We start from the raw sequence: 22825 nt of genomic DNA on the forward strand, positions 1-22825 counted from the left end.
TAAGATTCAATGACAAACTAGCTTACAAAACGTTATTAACAAAAACGAATAAGATGAGGCATGGCATAGGCCTACATGTGTAACGCCCCTGTGGACTGTTTATTGTGGTTTCTTCCACTTGTGTTGGTTTAGCCCGTCTTATCATTAGTTAATCACCGTCATTGTGCTCACCTGTCTGCCACTAATTATCCACCACATATTAGTTCCTGTCTGTCTGAGCATTGGCGGTTATTGTTAATGTTACCCCGAGTGTGTGTCTCACCTACCTGAACCTGCCTTGTTGTGTCTACAATAAATGTCATTAGTGGAATCCTTGTCGTCCTCGTCGTCCTGCCTGCCTCCACACACCCGTATTCGTGACAGAATAACCGACCACACTGAAGACAAGGATGATGGCTAACGAGCTGTGTTGGAGAAGGCAGCTGGTTCTGGTCCGTAGAGCGCCGGCCGATTGGAGGAATTAATCAATTTAATATAACGTGCGACTAGTTGACTAGAAAAATATTTAGTAGAGGGCAGGCCTATTTAGCACAAGGAAGCTCTCCATTTTTAAAATAAAATGCTATAGCCTAATGACATTACGAAAAGTGCGCAAAAAGCTGCAAATCACATCTTTATCGTTTGGGGAAGTCGTGGCCTAATGGTTAGAGAGTCGGACTCGTTGGGCAGCTAAGGGGGTTGTAGGCACTCCGCTTTGCGTCGTGCCTAACAACATCCCTTAGCTGTTATAAATGCACTGTAAACCATGGCTTCTTGGGGCTTATTGCTTTATTTTAACTATATTAATTAATAGAAATCTGAAATAAAATAAAACATAAACATTTGATGAAAAATGTCTCAGGTTACGCATGTAACTATGGTTCCCTGTGAGGGAACGTGACGCATCACTATGAGGACTGCCACCAGAAGAACCAGTTTCTGAAGCATGTATGAAACAATTCCAATCCCATTGGCCCACGTAGCCCTTTACATCACAGGCAGGTGCCCAGAAGTATAAGAGGGCACTTTCCGAACATGTCACTAACTTGGTTGTCTGAAGGAGACATGAAAGCAGACAAGCCCTAGGCATGGCGAGGGGATGCAGAGTCTCATTCTCTCTCTGGGAACCATGGTTACATGCATAACCCGAGACGTTCCCCTTCTAGGGAACTCTCAATGCGTCCTCTAACGGACACTATGGGGAAAGGAATACCGGCTCAGTCATGCCACATCGGTGCTAAATTGCTATCTTCACCTGGTGAGAGAGCACCAAGAGAAGTGTCAGACATACACTGAACCTTTCATAAAGGGGGCAAGCCACTGACACCTGGGGCTACTAACATAACTCTGCAAAAATGGGGAACCAAGCCAAAGAGGAGGGACATTCCATTAACCAAGCAAATAACACAGATATCTGCAGAAGACTATGTTAGAATGAGCTAAAGCAGCATGCAGGGCCCAGTGTGACCACCCACTTAAAAACCCTGTAGGAAGGGTGGTGGGGGGGAGTGGCACCTCTACTACCTTAAGCTTAAGGGGTAAAGGAGGTAGACCATCTTCTTAAAGCCCTAACAGTGGAGACTGTTAAATAAATCTTTAAAAATAAAAAACACACTTTAAAAAAGCCCACATCACAAGGGAGAGACCAGACCATCAGTCAATGGTTCATCGACAAGTGAAACACATAAGAACATGATTAGTCCAGCCTCAGAGCCCGATGTAAGCAGCGGTCTAAAAACACTCCAAGGGGGTGGGGAAGCATCAATAAGTGTTAGAATCAGAGCACGGTTTAGAATAGGAACGCTTCTCATCCAACACCTTCCTGAGATCCACTCTCTTTCTCTTAAAAAAGGGAGGAGGGGCATGAGTGGCAAAGCTACTCTTCTGATCCTGCCTATGATCCTCAGATTGATATGGACCAGCCCCCTCAGATGTTTTAGAGGAAGACTCGGGACAGCAGAGAATGAACTTCCTAAAGGCAGTGGACTGCATCTTCGCCTCTCTGAACTTCTCGACCACCGCCTCAGCGGAGGTGCCGAAAAACCCAGAAGGTGCCCTCAACTTTAGCAAAGTTTGCATGCTGAAAAGATGCAACCAAGCTGAATATGGCTTGTCCCACGATCTCATTAACTCTTTGTGGAGTTTGGGAAGAAAGGGGATACTCCTGGGAGAAGGAATGTCATGATCGGCCTGAAAGTCCTGACCAGACTAAATTGAGCCTCTTATTAGTGCGTGCCACTACCTCTAACATTTCCCCATATGTGGGACTGGAGCTAGGTTGGGAAGACTCAGTGCTCACACTTTCATATCCATCGCCAACCACATCTATGTCCTTACTTTCACCAGATGAGCTCAATGTAGCATTATCTGCTGAATCAGATGACCCTAGAGAAAGAGTATCTGGATCCCGTGGACAAAAGTTAGCGATGTGTTCGCGGGACTGCGTGGGCTACTAGGATTGGAATTGTTTCACACGTGCTTCAGACACAGGTCCTGCTGGTGGCAGTCCCCATAGTGTCCACTAGAGGACGCAACATGTGTTCCCTAGAAAGGGAACTTTATATTTTGAAAATGTAACCGAAAAGTAGAAATTTTGTCCTGGTAATAAATTACTAAAACTAATACAATGACAACACAACAACAATAATAATAATAATAATACAATTATAAAAATAATAAATAGTTACAAATATATATTTAAAAAGAAATAAAATCACACAACAAAAATACTAAAACCTTTTGATACTTTTTGTAACTTAACTAAGATTAAATTAAGACTAAAAAACTATATAAAAGCTAAATACTAAATACAATAAATAAAATAAAAACTGTTACAGTATATAAACAACACTAAGGCCCTGTTTACACTACTGCATTTTTTGTTTTAAAATGCATAACTTTTGTTACGGTTATGCTTGTCATTTACACTACTCTGGCGTTTTCGAACCTCGAAAATGGAGACTTTCAAAAATCTCCATTTTAATGTAAAACTCCGTGGTTGTGTTCCAGTGTAAATGGACCAAAACGGAAACTTTTGAAAACGATGGTGTGGCTGCCCACATTCACTCTGCGTATGCTTGATGACAGTGTAAACAATAACATCATGCTCAGTGTTGTACCTGCATGAATGGTCATGTGACATGCATTTTCGGTTGTGTAGTGTGGACGGAGATTGTTTCTGAAATGCAGTGAAAATGCCAGTGTAGACAAGGATCGTTTTCATTTTAAAACACAGTTTTAATAAAACAAAAATGCACTAGTGTAAACAGGGCCTAAAACAACACTGTCTTAGATTAATTTTATAATTATTTATTTTTAATATAGCGTAGAGGTCTGCACGGGCTTTAAACTGAAGCCCGAACCCGAGATTGATCGTCTGACCCGTCCTGACCAGACCCGTGCGGCACAGTTACATTTAGAGCCCGAACCCAACCCGAACCTGAAATATTTTTTTTTCCCCCACAACGAATAGCCAATTTAAAAAAATGCTGTATTTCACGATTGCATGCAACGGTCAGAGAGAGAGAGAGAGAGAGGGATGAAAGTTGCATATGTGAACCTGCGTCTGCGCGTCTCTCTCTACAAGCAATGAGGCTTAGTTACTTCAAAAACAACGATTTTACCCCCTCATTGCAGAGAAATATAATGTTGCGAGTCAGTAGCCTGTCGAAGCTATTTTACTAATAAAAGTTTCCGTGCTGTGTTGTCATTGTTATGTGCAATAATGTGTGTGTGCGTGCGTCTATGAAAGCAGCATAGCCTACTGCATATAGTTTTAGTTTAGCTATAAACCCGAGCCCGACCCGAACCCGAAGCTATTCATTAAACATTAACCCGAACCCGAACCCGAACCCGACCCGAAACCCAAAAGTATTTCAGAGCTCTAACATAGCGCTACATGTGGGCAGAGACAAATCATAATACTGGAATTGCTCACAATAACAAAAACGTATCTATTGTGCCAGCACTTAACTATCACATGACAGATCACATGAGCTTTAATGTCTTCAGCTCCTATTGGTAGTTGCTGCATTGCCTCACTGCTCATTTGCATAAAGTAACTTTGTTGCATTTCTAAACATGCCCACATTGCATCACCAGTGACTAATAAAATCCATGACGACTTTCATTAAAAAATAAGTAAATTATTTCAGCATCAATTATTTTTAATCTTAAAAGCTCAGAAATAATTTTCCAGAATTATTTATTGTCTTCTGGGTTTGAAATGCAGACTGAGTCAACATCACAGGATGTATATAGTATGTTCTTGTATATGTCAGCAGTGTCTTATAATTATTCATGAGGCTCTATTGCCTCATCCTATGAGAAGACTGTCATAATTATTCATGACTCCACGTGACCTTTTCCTTTGACAGGTACTTCAGATACTTTATACCACACATAGGTCACAAGTTTTGGCTTGCATGGTGTAAAAATATAGTGCTCTTCCTCGAAGCTGACAGAGAGACAGGCTTTCCGTCAACAACTGACACTTTTGAAATGCTTGTGAATGAATAATTTATTATGGGAGAGTTTCTAGATTTATGGAGAGGTGGACTGCTGCTCGTTTAAAACATGACGCGATCTGACTTTGATAAACACAGCACTGCAAACACTATTCATCCTTACTGTCATCGTGTTCACAGATTAGCACCATTACATCTGGAAATCATCACACAATGACAGTTCAGTATGTATTTGTGCATAAAATTACTGATACAAAATGATCTGTGTATGTGTGTAATGTAAGCTTACAAAATGTATATAATATATGTTTTTTTTTTTGGAAAAATCATAAAACATTCAAATTTACTCAAATGTTTTACGTTTTGCAACTTTTTAACTAACATTAAAATAAGGACAATTTTTTTTTTTTTTAAAGAACAACTAATATAATAGTATAGGGATAATGTGCATAGCATTTGTAAATGTTTAGCATGTATTTGTGCATTTCATCACAGCATGCATTTGCAAATATGAACACTTAAATCTGTTAAAATATATTAAATTGTAACAATGGTAAATATTCTAATAGTATAAAAAAGTGTATAATATATTGTATAATATATGTACTGTAAATTGTTGGTATATATTTGTACATTTTATTGAAGCATGCATTTACAAAATATTACATAAAACATAAAATGTAATAAAAATACACATAACAAAATTACTAAAAGATTTTGTTACTGTTTGCAACTGAAAATAAAATAAAATTAATTTGATATTATGAAGTTGAAAAAAAATAATTAAATGAAATTAAAATTCAATTAATTTATATTTGAAATTATAATGAAAATTAAATTAAATTAAATATGAAATATATATGCAATAGTATAGCAATACTACAATTACTAATACAAAATTACAGATATGTCTGTAATATACTGTGAGCTTACAAAAATATATATCTGTGCATTTTCTGTGTACAACTGTGATTTGCAGCATGCATTTGCAAATGTTAACACTTTTATCTCTGCTAAAATGTAATAAGACAATAACAGAGGTTATAAAATAATATCTTCTCCCTTCACTCCACAGCTTCAGGCACGCATTTTTACATTTTCATATCTTTGGTGAGAACTGACCTGTGCTGAATCTGGGAGTTTCATGACATTTTAAAACATGAAAGGACGACAAGCTTCTGTCGTGTAGCATGTGCTAGGCTTTTGAAAGGAAGCATCAGTGTTTCATGTATTTGCTGTGAATCTGTGCTCTGCTTTGACACTGACAGCACACAGCCAGCGGGAATAAAGATGAGAATAGAGGGACAGCAGCTGCTGTGGAGGAGAGAGTATCATAAACATCTCCAACAGCTGGAGAACAGACATCTGCTTATTCCCTACAGAGAAAACACACAAAGTCTGCAGTGAAGAGGGAAAGCCAATCAGAGCGTGCTGCATTAGTGAGACTCATCAGCGAGGCTGAGTGTGCGTCTGATCAGTTCAGAGAGTCAGAAGATACTGTGCTACAATCAGGACTAATTCTGGACTATTCTGCTGTGAACAAATATAGAGGTGATGGGGTGGTTGCTACGGTGTTCTGGGTTGTTACTAAGATGTTGCTATGCAGTTGCTAGGATGTACTAGGCAGTTTCCTACTGGCCCAATTCAAAAGAGCCTATGCCACAAGTCTATGTGGCTCTGTTCCATAGCACTTCATAGTGTGAAGACTATGGTATGCTGTAGTATGCTGTCTTCTCAAAGAAAAAAAAAATACAAATGTTGAGACAGAAATGTATCATCTGTGGGGAAGACAATTTCAGAAATGCACTGCATCCTGCTCTGTAAAATAAATAAATAAAATGCTGGAAAAAGTGGAAGAATTCCCCAATAAATAAATTTACAATTCATTCAATACATACAAATTATAAATAATAATAAAAAAATAAATAATTCAATACACAAAAGTTATAAATAAAAAATAATTGAGAGTTTATTCAATACATATAAATGTTAAGTTAAGGAAAAAAATGACAAACAAAATCTAAATCTAATCTAATATAATAGATCAAGTGTGACAAATCCATAATTCCATTAAAATATACATTTAGAATTAATTCAGTATAGAGAAATATATTATATATATTATTTTTATTATTATAATTATATATTTTTATCTATCAAAAATGATAAAGGGGGAGAATTTTCTTAGAAATATAGTTAGAATTTGTTCAATCAATCAATAATAATAATAATAATAATAATAATAATAGTAATAATAATGATATCCATTAAACAATGGTGGCTAAAGCAGGATGATTGCCTTAGAAATATATTTAGAATTCATTCAGTACAGAAATATATATATATATATATATATATATATATATACACACAGTTCAGTCTAATTTAAAAAAAAAATCACTATTTAACCTAATATTTGTGTGCTATCTATTTGTTATTTTTAATAACCAGGTAGCACACATGTCTCCAAGAGAACTTCTTTTGGAAAGCATTTGTTGCGTACAAAAACATGGCAAACATTTTTAGCATAGCTGTTTTACATTCATTTAAAATCATTAAAAAAAATAAATAAATAAATAAAAGAACTTTTTCTAAATGTCTAAACATTTTAAGATTTACCGCAGCTGAGCAAGTTCTCTAAAAAAAAATATATCTTCCAAATAAAAATACACATATGTGTTATCAATGTAGAATATCGCCAAAGACTGTATATACCATGACTGTTCACTCATATTACTATGAATGAGAGAAGCTGCAATGTGCAATATGTCAGAATAAGTCCCGCCTTCTAGATAAAACTGCCAGTCACCAATTTCTAAAGTCAATGCATCACTGCAGCTCCATTTCCCATTTTTTATGTTATTTGAGCATAAGAAACAACATTATGGGACAGGTCATATCAGATTTTGTTGCTGATGTGTTATTTAAATGTGAGTTATTGACATAGATAGGAATTGGTCTTGCATGCTCAAACTAGTCATTGCAAAATATATCTGTCAAGTCAACTGACATTCGTTAAAAGGGAATTTAGAACTGCATCAAAAGCATGCTAACAACAAACTCTTTTGAAATCTCTCGGATTTAGCACCGTTCTATTTTAGTTTGGATGTTGCCTTAGAAGACTTACTGGGTTTTGGAAAACAGCCTGTGATATTTTGGTCCCTATAGATATGGCTCAGGTCCCTGCTAAGCTTAGGGGTTTGTTTGTTGGCAAATCCAAGAGATGGGGAGCCATTTATGTGTAGAAATAATTTTCTTGAGCGAATCTGAGCAGAGCAATCTTGAGCAACAGAGAAACACAGCCAGTTTCCTAGAGTGATTCTACTAGACACTGCAAAGAATTTATAAAGTACATTAGTGTTTTGGCACTCATATAGGCGGTTCACTATTTCACAGGCCAATCTATAGACATATCAGATCATAATAAAGGAATTCATTTTTCTTTCTCATGAAAAGACTATAGAAATTGCATTTCATCCAACTTCAAAGCAACATATTGAAGTCTGTCAGAGATATGGATCAGCAAGAGCATTAACTCCAGCAGCCTCATATATTCTGACAAAACAGATTAAAGAAGAATGTCTTCAAGTTAAACACAAAAACTGTAACTGAAGGCAATTTTCACACATTTCATTCAGGCCTGACAGTTAACAAGATTGGCAAAAACCAAAAGCTAAACTTTTGAAGGTGAAGTGAGAATGGCATTATCTTTTAGAGTATTGAAGCATTAATCAGAGGCTGATAGAACTGTCTGCTGAAAAGAGACTGACAGATACTTGTGTAAAGGCCTTTTCACAACTCAACGTCAGCATTGCTCGATGCATTAAACTGTTGAGCAAACCATGAATTACAACATTACCTCCAGTGCCATGTTGTCAGTCAAGCATTGTAACGGCACTCAAACAGTTTCAACTTTGACCCCGTTTGCTGTCCTTTGAAGCACATCCAATGATTACCAGACAATTTGCAATGAGAGGTCTCACTTTGCACCTTGTGGTATTTTACTCATGATTTTGATTCACTAATGTCTTTTAATCATCCTAGGCAAGGCAAGGCAAGTTTATTTATATAGCACATTTCGTACACAATGGTAATTCAAAGTGCTTTACATAAAATAAAGTAAAATAATCATACAAAAAAAATATTATCACAGAAATAAAACAAGGAATTTAAAAACTTTGAAGATGATTTAAAAATTGATTTAAAATGAATGTAAGACAGTTTAAAAATAGAAAATGATTATACATACATAAAATACAGTGCAATCAGTTCGGACATCGCACAGTGCTCATTCAATAAATGCACAGCTAAACAGATGAGTTTTGAGTCTAGATTTGAATGTGACTAATGTTTTGATTTTTAGTTGTTTGACCCCCAGAGTCAAGGTATGCATTCATCTTGAGAACTTCATCTTTGTTTCCAAATGCAATGACTTCAGTTTTCTCCTGGTTTAACTGAAGAAAATTTTGGCACATCCAACTGTTTATTTCATCAATGCTTTGGCAGAGGGAGTCAATGGGGCTGTAGTCATTTGGTTATAAGGCTAGGTAAATCTAGGTATCATCAGCATAGCTGTGATAGGCAATTTGGTTCTTTCTCATTATTTCATCATTCTTTCTCCTAATGTCCCAAGAAACTACCATGCTTTCAAAATGAGGATAAAATTAGTCAATTTTCTGTATAAAGAGCCGATACAGTACATACACATACACATACACATATACATATACATTATACATATAGAGTCAGGTCTGGAAGTATTCAGACTCTGACAGAGTTTTTGCCTTTATACACCACTACAATGGATTTGAAATCAAACAATCAAGATGAAATTGAAGTGCATACTTAATTCAAGTGGTTGAACAAAAATATAACATAAAATGCTTAGGAATTACAACCATTTTTATACACAGACCCCCCTGTTTTCAGGAGCTCAAATGTAATTGGACAAATAAATGTAATCATAAATAAAATGTTCATTTTTTATATTTTGTTGAGAATACTTTGCAGGCAATGACAGCCTTAAGTCTGGAGCTCATGGACATCACAAAAGATTTGGTTTCCTCTTTTGTGATGCTTTGCCAGGCCTTTACTGCAGCTGACTTCAGTTGTTGTTTTTTTGTTGTTCTTTGGTTTTGTCTTCAGTAAGTGAAACACATGCTCAATCGGGTTGAAATCAGGAGATTGACTTGGCCATTGCAGAATATTCCACTTTTTTATCTTCAAAAACTCCTGGGTTGCTTTTGCTGTATGTTTTGGGTCATCATTTATTTGTACTATGAAGCGCCGTTCAATCAACTTTGCTGTATTTGACTGAATCTGGGCAGAGAGTATATCTCTATACACTTCAGAATTCATCCGGCTGCTTCTGTCACGTCATCAATAAACACCAGTAACCCAGTGCCACTAGAAAGCCATGCATGCTCATGCATCACACTGCTCCACATGTTTCACAGATGATGTATGCTTTGGATCATGAGCTGTTCCAAGCCTTCTCCATACTTTTTTCTTCCCGTCATTCTGGTACAGGTTGATCTTAACCTGTACCAGGTTGATTCCTTAACCTTTCCTCCAATTTTAATGAGAATACCCTCAAAAAGCTCAGAGTCTTCTTTCTTCCCGCCATTCTGGTACAGGTTGATCTTTTTTAGATTTTTTTTTGGCAAAGTCTAATCTGGCCTTGTTTGCACCTTGTGGTAAACCCTCTGTATTTGCTCTCTGTGGTCTTCTCTTGATTGTAGACTTTGACAGTGACACATCTACCTCCTGGAGAGTGTTCTTCACTTGGCTGGATGTTGTTAAAGGGTTTTTCTTTACCATGGAGAGGATTCTCCGATCATCCATCACTGTTGTCCTCCGTAGACGTCCAGGTCTTTTTATGTTGCCGAGCTCACCAGTGCGTTCTTTTTTCTCAGAAGGTACTAAACTGTTGATTTGGTCATTCCTAATGTTCCTGCTATCTCTCTGATGGATTTGTTTTGTTTTTGAAGCCTAACAATCGTCTGTTTCACTTGTATGAAAAGATCCTTTGACTGCATGATGTGGGTTCACAGCAACAGCTTCCAAATGCAAATGGCACACTTAGAATCAACTCCAGACCTTTTATCTGCTTAATTGATGTAGAGATAACGAAGGCATAGCCCGCATCTGTCCATAAAACAGCTTTTGAGTCAACTGTCCAATTACTTATGGTCCCTTGAAAAAGGGGGGAGGTACATATTAAAGAGCTGCAATTCCTTAACCTCCAATTTTGATGAGAATACCTTCAAATTAAAGCTCAGAGTGTGCACTTTAATTCCATATTTATATAACTGTAACTACTTGAATATGTTTTTGCTAAAATAATAAAAATTGTGCCTGTGTCCAAATATATGTATATTATACATATACTCATATTTATTATCCTGTGGAACAGGAAGTCATGGCTGGGCAATCATGCTCATAGTCATCCTGTTGTGCTAAAAATATAAACATGAATGGGAATATTCTTCAGAGATATTTTGCTCATAAGAATTTCTAGGGGTGCCAATAATTGTGGCCAACATGCATAGGTGAAACACTTTTATTTCATCATGAGATTTCTTAACTTTCAATTGTTTTACTTCAATGATACAGTAGAATTTTGTGAATTTTTGGAATGAAAGATCAAATGGATAAACGATGCAGATTTATTTTCACAGCCGCCTTTGCTCATATTTACCAAGGGTGCCAATATTAGTGGAGGGCACTGTAACAACACACAACTGTGTCCCTTTTCATGGTCGCATTTCATATTTTATGTCAATCATCTGTATTATTATACTTTACTACAATTTTAGTTCATCCAGATTTCACAAATCTATGTAAATATATTTGTTTCTTATTACAGGTGTTCTGTAGTTTTTGTTTTTTTCACAGTAGCATTTTAGGAAAAAAATATTTTACTTCAAATGGCCTTTGCACCCTATCATAGAGAACAGCATGTGTAAGGTCATAAATCTTTTCAAATATTTTAGGTGAAATGTTATCCAGATTTTCAAAATAAATTAATAAATGAACGAACAAATTAATTAACAAACAAACAAACAAAATAAGGCTGCATAATAAACTGAAAGGTGATTTTTTTTGTTCAGTTTGATTGATATTCTTGACATTGGAGCTTTAACAGATTACATTATCCCCCCCCCAAAAAAAAAAAAACCTCCTTTTGGTCCAGAGGTTTAAAGAGTACCTGAAATCCATTCTTGAGTACAAGTACAGAAAGAATGACTCCATTACAAATTACAAGTCACCAATTTAAACACAACTTGAGTAAAAGTCTTATAGTATCTGATTTTACCAGTACTTAAGTATTTTATTCATACTGAACAGGCTCAAAGATGCACTAGTTCTTAATACCTAAGAGAAATGCCAGTGAAAAACAAGAAACAGTTGATTTAATAGAAGAGCAATCACATATTTATTTTCTAAAATCCATATAAAACTGAACACCTCAAAATTGCGATAAATCAAGGTTGACACAACAGCCTCTTAAATGTCTACAAACACTGAAGTCTCACTTAAGCTCAAGTACTCAAAAATTGCATAAGTAAACCAATATTCTTCAAAAAAGGCCTCAGCCATGTCCTCATACCATTTATGAAACACCTGCGATTCACAACTACCAGCTAATGCATTCACATTTGTGTAAAGTAGCCTTGTTGACAAGTGTCAGTCTGTGAGAGCAAAACACACAGACATAAGACCTTCAAAGTTCTGTAGATGGCGGTTTCACATCTTCTGTAGCTGAAATAAACTTCTGGAGAAAAAGTTAGGTGTCATGCAAAATGTAATGAAATTACTCATTACAAATGTATTGATGAGTACATATACATATTCAAAAGCGCAGTCAACTAGAGAGTAAAAGTTGCTAATATCTTTGATACTCAGTACAATTACAAAGTAGCCAAAAATATACTCAAGTACAACAACTACATTTTCACTAAATTTACTCCAATACTTTACACCACTGATATAGTCTGTATAGTCTACTGATATAATTGATATAACTGCATAGCCTATCATATGTTTAATGTACAATCATTAGTAAAATAGCAAAGTAAACCCATTCAGGCTGATACAAGATCCTGATCTCCCTTTAAAATTGTACTGATGATGGCTGGCTGTATATTATCCTTTACTTAACCAATGTGAGATTTTTTTTTTTTTCAGCACTATGGGCGGTGTTTTTTTTTTTGGTATGCTTTCCATGTAAATGTTCACACTTCTGTTGCACAAAAATAAAAATAAAAGTGTACCGCATTTCTCAGGAGAAGGTCAAACTGGTTGTTGTCCAGCCTGAAGCGAGACAGATACCTGTTGTCATGGTGCTCCAGTTTTTCAACTAATTTAAATTCACTAGGAGCATCCAGAGATAGTAAAGTTCAATGTTCGACGTTGCCATTTTTCTTCCTGCAATTTATCAAAGCCTTCACCACAACGTTTATTCGGTTCCAAGCTCATATACATGATTCAACGGTTTACTTTGTACACTTACTGCCTTCTCGTCAACAGTTTGACAAATTCAGACTGATTACATGCTCACATTCAAGCAGGTGTCACCCCTAGGGTATATCATAATAGCCTTCTCTTCCGCTCTAAGAAAAACTACAGCATCCAAGACAAGTACAAATTAAGTGCTTTAAAATCTTTCAGGGATATTTCACATATTAACTAGAGCAAACACAACCAGACTGTTGTATGTATATGGGAACTGTCCATAGTGCTGAAATACACTCTTAGTACTGTATGAAGGAATTTAAAGTGGCACTTGTTGTTTCTAGGTCACTCTGTGCCTTAGGCAAGGTAAGAAATTACTAAAAATAAATCCAAATAAAATAAACATGCAAAGTATAGTAGGGTTATGGTTGTTAAGTTGTTGGCTACAGTTCACTTAATGGCCACCGGTGTCGCTAATAACAAGAGTTTCTGATTTCTACATACAGCCCCTTTAACAATATGTAATACATTGTGTATCTGAGCACATTTCAATGTCAGTGTCAAAACAATGCAACTGAAGCACACCTCTGCACTGGTCATCAGATCATAAATAGTACCAAAGCAAATGTTTGGCTTCTGAATATTAATAAGGTAAGAGCATTATCAAGAGACTCACCCCTGCAGTTCTTTGACTGAGAGTGATATCTTGAGGTTATGTCCCAGCACATGAAGGGTGGTCAGGATGTCTGCCCATTGGACCATCTCTCCGAGCGGGCCACCCTTCAACACTTTTGGACTGAACACATCACCGGATTCCTCTGTCAGAAAGCCCACATGCACCAGGATCTGAAAGGAGGGGGAAAAGAGGTTCAGAATAACATATTACTATATTACTCATAACACATAATACTATTTCTGAAGAATAGTATGTCTACTGTGCACATTATACTAAACATCTGTAAGCACAGAATTATAACCTACTAAATTTACCAAAATAGACAATTTGTTTCCAGTGGGATAAATTAATTATAATATACTAATTTTACAAAAAAAAGCTACCCGTCAATAATAAGTCAAGTAGCAGTTTTGACTATCCACAGCCTTAATACGAGTACATACCAACTAGATAAAGACTTAGCCAGACAAAGCTAGGATTTAAAGGATTACATTTCTCATGATGTTGTTTGTATCACAATTTCAGTTCAGTTTGGTAAATACTTGGCATGTCATTATTAAGAAAATTTGTTTTATTAGTATCTTATATTTATTTTTCAAAGCATTAAGCTGTTGTGCAAAATGCACCACACTGTAAACTGAAACTGTAAACTTACTGATATTTCAGAGGTGTTAATATACTTGAGTACCAAACTGTTTTATTATTATTTTTTTTTTATTATTGTTAAGGGAACCATTTCACTCAGTCTCTAAAGAAATGTCTGATATAGGAGATACAAAGCGGACCAGTGGCAAAACAAAATACAATAAAAAAATCAGGGCTTTTAAGTATAATGGCAAAAAAAATAAAAATCAGGGTTTTTAAGTATAAAGGCATGGTCAAAAGAAAAAACTTTATTATTTGGATTTACAGTTCTTCCAGTCACCACAAAATGTTGATAACATTTGCCCTTTTGACTAAAAAACATATTTTTCTAAATTTCAAATGAGTAGCTGCACTCAACCTACATATATGAAAGAATAAAAACATATACTGCTAAGTGTCTATTCCTGACATCAGTATGAATTTACTTTAGTATTGCAATCTTTTCTGATATAAAGAATAGATACGACCCTCCAAAAAGAACGAAAGATTACGTTAAAGCTGTGTTCTTACAGAAGTCTGTATGAATACTACAGGAAAAGAAGAAAAAAAAAAGCTCCAAATAACGTATGAGCTTGTACAGAGATGTAGGTGAGGCACTGTGAGACCACGAGAACGGATAATTTTTTTTAGGAGTAACATCAATACAACTGCTCCGATACACTGAATATAGCAACAATAGCCAGCTAGTGAAGCGAGAAATATAATGTAACATGCACTCTATAGTTTGTTATACTAATATATATATATACAGTGGGTACGGAAAGTATTCAGACCCCCTTAAATTGTTTAATGCTTTTTTAATTTCATGTTCACAGGAAATATTACTATTTCATGATTTCATGGTGCTTTCTAAAGACTTCAAAAGATATAATTCATGAGATAAAGTCTATTTATAGTTTTTTTTTAACAGAAAGAAATAAAAAAAAAAATCTGCAAATATTCTGTATAAAACAATTAAAATAAATAATAAAAAATAAAGTTATCAAAAACTTTTAAAAATTTGCTTTAGTTTAATATCAATATAAAAGTCAGTGATTTCCTTTTGTAAACATTTATTTAATTTTGTTGCCATTATAATGTTACTCTTAATAGTATTTTATTTTTATTTTTGTATGAGAATATTCTATAGTGTCTTTATATTTTATGAAGAGTGCTTTGTAAAGGTATCACCATATTCGGGGATGAATATCTCTGTAACCCTCCACCTCCCCTAGCTCCACCTGTCTAGATCTGTTACAACATTTTTGTATGCCTATTCATGCAGCAACAGTATACTTTGTATGTTTATCTATTGGCAGCAGGAGGGTTCTGTCATTGATGAGTCTAACTGAATGGTGGTGAATTGCAAAGTTGGCTGTGAAGACGAGGGCTAGATTGAGTTCAGCTAAATGAGGACTGCTACAAACTAAAGTGATTTTTAGGAGGCAGAAACACATTAAAAGTACAGCATATTTTCAGTAGAAGCCACATTATTCTTAACTTATTTTTGTTTGGCCACATAAAACATGTCACTGAATGTGAAGAAATGAAAATTATACAGTTGCCCGCCTTAATGTTTAATTGAGGGCAAGTCACTGACAGGTTTAATGGATCAGCACTAATCGGCAGCAGTCTGTGGCTAAATTTTGCTGTTTGTTTTCTTTCTCTTCATTTATTCTTATTTTTACCTATTCATCCTTCAATATACTATCTTTGCATATGTAAACCAGCCATGTGTGATTGAATTGTATAATTTCTGTTTGTTAGTTTTTTATTGAACAGTAATATCAGAGGCTGTGCTAAAAGATTCAGAGGCCTGAATCAAACAGGGCATTGTTTTATTCGTATTTAATCACACAGTCTTTACTGTTCAAATGTTTGACTGAAAAAGCTGAACTGAGTGTCTATAAGCAAATAATCTTTTCACCTACCAGATGCTTTTTTTTGTATGTATAAAGACAATGATAGTGCATTTTTAGTTTTATGGGGAAAGCAGTTCATTTACTGAACTTACAGATGGACTACTATTTTCATCTAGAGGGTTTATTGAGTGAATGTCATTGAAAGTACCTTAAATGAGTAATGCAGCTCTCCAATATTTCAAGGTATTTCAGAATGATTCATGAAGCTCATCGTCTTATCCTAGGTGGGGTTTTTTTCCCCCCAGCCATTAACAAGCATTGTTTGCATGGTGCAAAAGTATGAAAGAGTTGCATGGCACTATCTCAGCATCACAAACTACCATAACACTCAAATGTGATTATTTTTCTACCATTGCTTTAGAATATGTATTTAAAGCAATATTCATCACAGATTAATTAAATTACAGACACATGACGAGTATATTTGGAGATAGTGAGCTAACAGAAAAGTGATTTTTTTCCCTCTGAAACTGAATGATGGAATATCATAGAATATTGGAGTCCAGACATGGACTCAATTTCACTAACTGTGGTTTTCCAATGAAATAACTCTCAATGAAAATGAATTGCTGATAAAGTGATAGATGGGAATGGAGGCCAAGTGCATGATCAATACTGTTTTTGATGAGCTGCACAACAACTTCAGACACTTTATTTTCCCTCTCTGTCTAAAATATAATATTTTCATTAATAAATAACATATATCGATTTTTGCCATTAATTAATTTTATTCGTTGTATAATTTTATTTTGATTGCATGGGGCATTACTAGTCCAGTACAGTACAGTAGTTTTAATTATACTACTGTATATTATTAATATATGATTACTAACTATTAAGCATTAATATATTATTAAATTAACTTTTATTATTATTAGTAGTAATCATATAAAATCACATTATAATTTAATAATTAATCATTTAGATACAATAAGGTTTCATTTGTTAAAATTAGTTAACAACATTAGTTACATGAACTAAGGGTTAACAATACTTCTACAACATTAATTTAATCCAGGTTAATCTCATTTTTAAAACATTTACTATTTACATTTTAACAACAAAGTTGTATCTGTTGACATTACTTAATGCGCTATATGAACTAATATGGAGATGATTTTTTTTTTATTATTATTAACGAACATATTGCACATTGTTAGTTTATGTTAGTTAATGCATTAACTACCTTTGACACATGAGACCTTATTGTAAATTGTTACCATAATTCGACTGGTTGGACAAGATACAACATACTGTACATTAAGAATAGTTTTGTTGTAATAAATGGTACTTTTATTAATATATATCTAATTTACATTTAGGTTATGATTTAGACATATTTATTAAACAAAATGTTTTATTTTAAAATATTTATATTTTATTTTAGTACTTAATACTGTAGTTTATGGAATACAATATAATAGTTTGTGGAGTCATTAAGGATCCAAGATCATTAATTGGAATTGATTCTAAGCCAAAATAATTAGATTCCTTAAGATTCTCATCCTACACATGGTAAACACAGTCATCTGGTAATCTATATCCATTAATAGCTGTAGGCAGATTCAACCAACACTGGCTTTTACAGAATGTTAAATGACTCAATAGGGACATCAAAAGTGCACCAACCAAAAGGAATGTTGAGAAAGCATGAGCAAAGCCAAATCGACAGAGAAACAGTTCATAATTAAAAACTACCACATGGGAAATCTGTGCAACCAGCCACCATAAACATATTCACAAGCACCTGTAATTATCCTACACTTACCAGTCAAACTCATAAGCAGCAGACTTCACCTACAGTAAACAGCTTTTTCATGGTCACAGTCAATCTCTTCACAGAAAACCACTTCTCTATGTGACAGAACTGAGAGTGTGTATCTGGTCTGTATCTCGCTGTGAGACTGATTTAATTTAATCCACCGTTTTTCATTCAGGCTTGGCTCTAGGACAGGAAATGAAAATAATCAGTCTGTAAAGGCGTATTTATAACTGATTTGTGAAAAAGCGAACGGTACAAACATTACTACTAATCTTTTTTTTTTTCTATAATAAATGTTCCTACTCAAACAATTTTTTTTTTCCAGAGAAGGTTAGGTAAATGTGTGTTTTGCAGACCTATTTTTGATTTTAATACCATCCAAATCAAATACGGCTGTGTTTTTCTTACACAACCCTTACACAACAAAAATGCCATACTCTGTTGCCTCCTCTGAGAAATCTAATCCCATCCTTATACCAACATCTGTGATTGCGCTATATAATTGCGCTTCTCATTTATTTTGACCTTCATCAAATACCATAAGCACAGCTAAACTTCTGGTTTGAAGTCCCAGTCGCATCCAAATCAATACATGACAGGACAGACTTCCTCTGTTAATAACAAACTCAAATGTCACTTAAAAAAAAATCTCATCCAGATAGTGCAAAGGAAGTCTTTGTTTTACAAGGAAGTCTCATTATATCTTATAGCACCTTTAATTCACCTTCTTTAGACAGTGTGTGACAGCTCACCCTCTTCTGCTCTCTGTACTGACCGCGCAGTCGCTCGTCAAGTCTGCATGCAGCTGCAGCCCACTGCGCAGCCAATCTGCGCATACGCCTCCTCATGAAGCTCAAAGATTCTTTGCCCGAGCCGACCCGCTCCAACAGTAGAGACAGATCTGAGCGGAAATATGCCTATAGAAAGAGATAAAGTTAGAGAAAACAGGCAAAGAAGTGTACAGATCAAATTTGTACCCATAAAAAGTAATAAGTGTGGATTATTTCACTGAAAAAACAAATATATTCATAAGTACTGTTATACTTTACAAGTACACTTTAGTATACTGTGCTTTTAAAAATAGTACTTATTATGGAAATAATATAGCCTACTTTAAAAGACGTGTGAACTGAACATAATATTTTCAGATGCAACTGCATGCTATAATTGCAATTAAATGAAAGTGTGCTATTTCAATTTATATTAAATGCAGTTATCTGATTACTGTTATTTTTTATTTTTTTGCATATGTAATTTTATAATTAATTTTATTGTCTTTGAAATATGGTTAAAGTATAATACCGAATGTACTGACAAGCATTTATAGTAAACTAAATAATACTTTAATGTCATTTCTATTGCAACCTGTATGCCATGTATTTAAATATATTTGTAATTACACATTTGTAATAATGAAGTTGCAATTTAGTGCATTTAAATATATTTATAAATATATATAAAAATGCAATACTGAATAACACACTACAATTAAAATTATAATCAAGTACTTTACATTAAGTGCACTTTTATTTCAATAATATTATGTTACAGTATGCTACTTTTTTAAATATACTTTTAATATTTGAAGTACACTACAAGTGGACATTCAATACAAATATGTGCACTTCTTTTCACAAGGGTACAGAGTAATATGTTGTTCTGCCAATCTAGAATATTGCTATTAAATTACTCGCTACTAAACTCTGAATTTCTTTTCGAATGTAAAACCTGTAAAATCCAGTGATTAGTTCTCAAAAGCTCAAAAGCAGTACTTAAACACAACCTAAATTAATGGACTGTAAGTGGTCTGTGGACATGGGGTTGAGGTTAATAAGGGTTTTGCAAATGAAAGAACTGTCATTTTAAAATAAGCGATTGTGGCGTATTTCTAAAAGAGTTCAGACACATACTGGTAATAGCTGTGTGGAATTTACAGAGGTAATTTTGCTAGGCAGGAAAATGCTACAGTATTTTATGCCTTAGGGGGAAAAAAAATTATAAAATTACATCTCATTTCAGTCTTAGCAGGGCTTAGAGACATTGTGAATAACAGCCAAACAGCTGGAACTCTCTCACTTGAAATAACACACTGTGATAGCTGATAGTAACTAACCAGGTGAGAACACACATACTGCTCACACAGTCCCTGTTCTAAAAACCTACTGAGCTGCCTTGCTTTCTACAGCCTACTAAGTCAGAATTCTGACTAAAATTAAACCTGATATGGAATGATAGGTAACAACTTGTGTGTTCTAGGATTGCCCTCCTGGTAAAAGATACCTGCAATACTGCACTCATTGGGTTTTGGAAAAGAGCCATGGGATCTTAGCCATAATCACACTTCACTAACTCCTACATCTCTCTGTTGCAATAAATTCATTGAAGTGATTATTGACTCTTTCAGGAACTCACCTGTCTTTTTGGCAGGCTGCTTGTTGTGGGGTGTCTGCTTTGATTCCTCCAGGCCAGTGGGGGGCAGAACCACTCGGCTTCACTAAGGTAGATGAGGAAAGAGCAGTCGGAGCCGTCTACTCCATAAAAGGAGTAGCAAGGGTCCGATGTCCACCTGGCTCTCATCCACTAGAAAATTAAGAGATGAGTAACAGTTAAAAGTTGTCACTAATTTGACATTTCACTGAGAGGACAGAGGTGTGATACCTGAACAGAGTGCAATGAGAACCATCAAATGAACAGTTTTCATTAATAACTTGCCTTTCAGTTTATAATCATGCAAGCCTCACATCACCAAGTACAATGCCAAGCATTGGATGGATTGTCTAAAGCAGTGGTGTCCACTCCTGCTCCTGGAAGGCCATAGTCAGAGCAGTGGAAACTTATTGTGTGGCATGATGAATCACGTTTCACTGTTTGGCAGTCTGATGGGTGAGTCTGGGTTTTTGACGTATGCCTGGAGAATGTTACCTGCCCATTGTACCAAATGCAAAGTTTGGAGGAGGAGGGATAATGTTATGGGGCTGTTTTTCAGGGGTTAGGCCCCTTACTTCCAGTGAAGGGAAATCTTGATGCTTCAGTATACAAAAACCCAAGATACACTGCACGAGTTTTGGCTGTCCCAGACGAAATATTGGCATCATTAATAATCGTGGCGATTTCTGTGATCGTGGCTCCTAATCGGTGGTCCTGTGTCGTATAGTGAGAGAGGTTCAAAGACGGCCATTGTCACAGTCTTATGACCAAAGCCAGCCTACTATAATTTTCTGACAGTGTCAGAAATTCAGCATGATCGCCGCACAGTGTGTTTGCTGCTACGACCCACGTTTACTGACCAGCTAATAAAAATGCGACATGAAATCAACGCGACATGGCGTTAAAACATAAAACTGCTTACCTCAAGCTCTTACCCTTTCCTCTTTCGCCGCTTACACTTTTTTCAGCACACATAAAAAGTACAACTGCCAAACATGATTCGTCATTCCCTTTTCGTTTAACGTGACGCACGTTACTATAGAAGAATAAAACGTAATTTAGTCAAACGATATTATAGGATTGCTATAGGATTGCTAAGATTCATATCAAACGTCAAACGATATTATAGGATTGCTAAAATTGTGCAGCCTGTAGAAAGAAGGCTTAAGACACAGCATACCAACTCCATATTAATGTCTATGCATTTAGAATGTGCAACAATCTCTCATAGTGTAATGGTCAGGTGTCCAATACTTTTGTCCATATAGTGGAATTCCCTGCACGGGAACCTTGACATTGTTCTACCAGTTGAGCATCAGGGCCTGATAGAGAGCATGGTGATCTTTAATGAAAAAGGTTGAGTCAGTTCAGGTCAAAGGGTCTTATATATGTGCCGAGTTCAGTCTTCACCTCAATGCCTCAGCAAACCTTTACAAGAGCATAGCAAACTGAACTCTTAAGTGCTTTCATACCCAGCTGATTAAAAAAAAAAAAAGTATATGCTTTGCAAGCAACGATTGGTTTGATTTAGCTGTTTTCAGGATTTGTTTGGACTGCTGAACAAACATTTGACCTTACAGAAACTCTCATCCATACAACTTCACATGGATGATGGATGGCGTCATACTTATTCGAATCAATCCAGACCTGAGTGACCGACTGAACAGAGTGTACAATTCTATCAGTCCTTTCACACCAAATATGAAGTAAAACACAAAATGTTTTGCATTTTTGTATGGTGGGATTTAATTAGTGAAGTTTAGCAGCAAAAACATCAGTAAATAAAGTCAAGTCAAGTCAAGTCAAGTTGAGCTTTATTGTCATTCTGCTGCATGTGGGGACATACAGAAGTGAGATAAAGTCCATAAACTCTAGTTGATGTATTATTTAATTATTGTTTCATAAAGTTTAGTGTTTACATTCATTTTGAGAAATATTGAAACTGTTATTGCTGGACACAGCTGCTGAAACATACCCCTTTATGGTTTCTTATCTGTATCTGCACATATTTTATGTGCTCATACATTTTAGTAGTAGTATAAGAGTAATAAATGTAAGTACAATGAATTGCCAAACAATTTTTTTGTTGTTGTGTCTCACCATGCAAAGGAGTTTTGTAAGGTAAGGTGAATGCAGCAAACAATTGCAATTCCGTGCACTGTATTTCAGCCCTAGAACCGGTTTCTTATTTGACTAATGAATTGCAATATAAGTTTTAATGAAAAGTGAATAAAAAGTGAAGGTAAAAACATGAATAATGCTTACAAAAGATTCCTTTTCAAAAAACAACAACAACAAAAAACGGTTTCAACAAAAATGTCAGGATGTGATGGTCTGCCTCCATAATATAGCAATACAGCACTCCGAGGCAGTTGTGAGATCTGCACTGTGTAAAATGCACTCAGCACAGATTTTCAGGCTTTTTTCTGATCTGCATAATTAATTTAGTGAATCAGGGGCTAAAGCAGCGCTGACAGCACACGCAAATAAACAGCTTTCAGTGGGAGCAATT

General features: G+C 35.4%; 1 protein-coding gene across 1 annotated transcript in view; it reads right to left on the reverse strand.

Moving 5' to 3' along the window:
- Positions 1-22825, reverse strand: part of LOC107665964 (alpha-1,6-mannosylglycoprotein 6-beta-N-acetylglucosaminyltransferase B-like) — a 101369-nt gene that overhangs the window by 22913 nt on the left and 55631 nt on the right. The window contains exons 8-10 of the mRNA XM_016457052.1: positions 20299-20466; positions 18639-18803; positions 13579-13748 (exon numbers count right to left, since the gene is read on the reverse strand). Coding sequence (XP_016312538.1) covers positions 13579-13748; positions 18639-18803; positions 20299-20466 — 503 coding nt within the window. The remainder of the gene's footprint in view (positions 1-13578; positions 13749-18638; positions 18804-20298; positions 20467-22825) is intronic.

This window comes from Sinocyclocheilus anshuiensis, unplaced genomic scaffold (genome assembly GCF_001515605.1).
Source record: "Sinocyclocheilus anshuiensis isolate Anshui unplaced genomic scaffold, SAMN03320099.WGS_v1.1 scaffold229, whole genome shotgun sequence".
NCBI lineage: Eukaryota > Metazoa > Chordata > Actinopteri > Cypriniformes > Cyprinidae > Sinocyclocheilus > Sinocyclocheilus anshuiensis.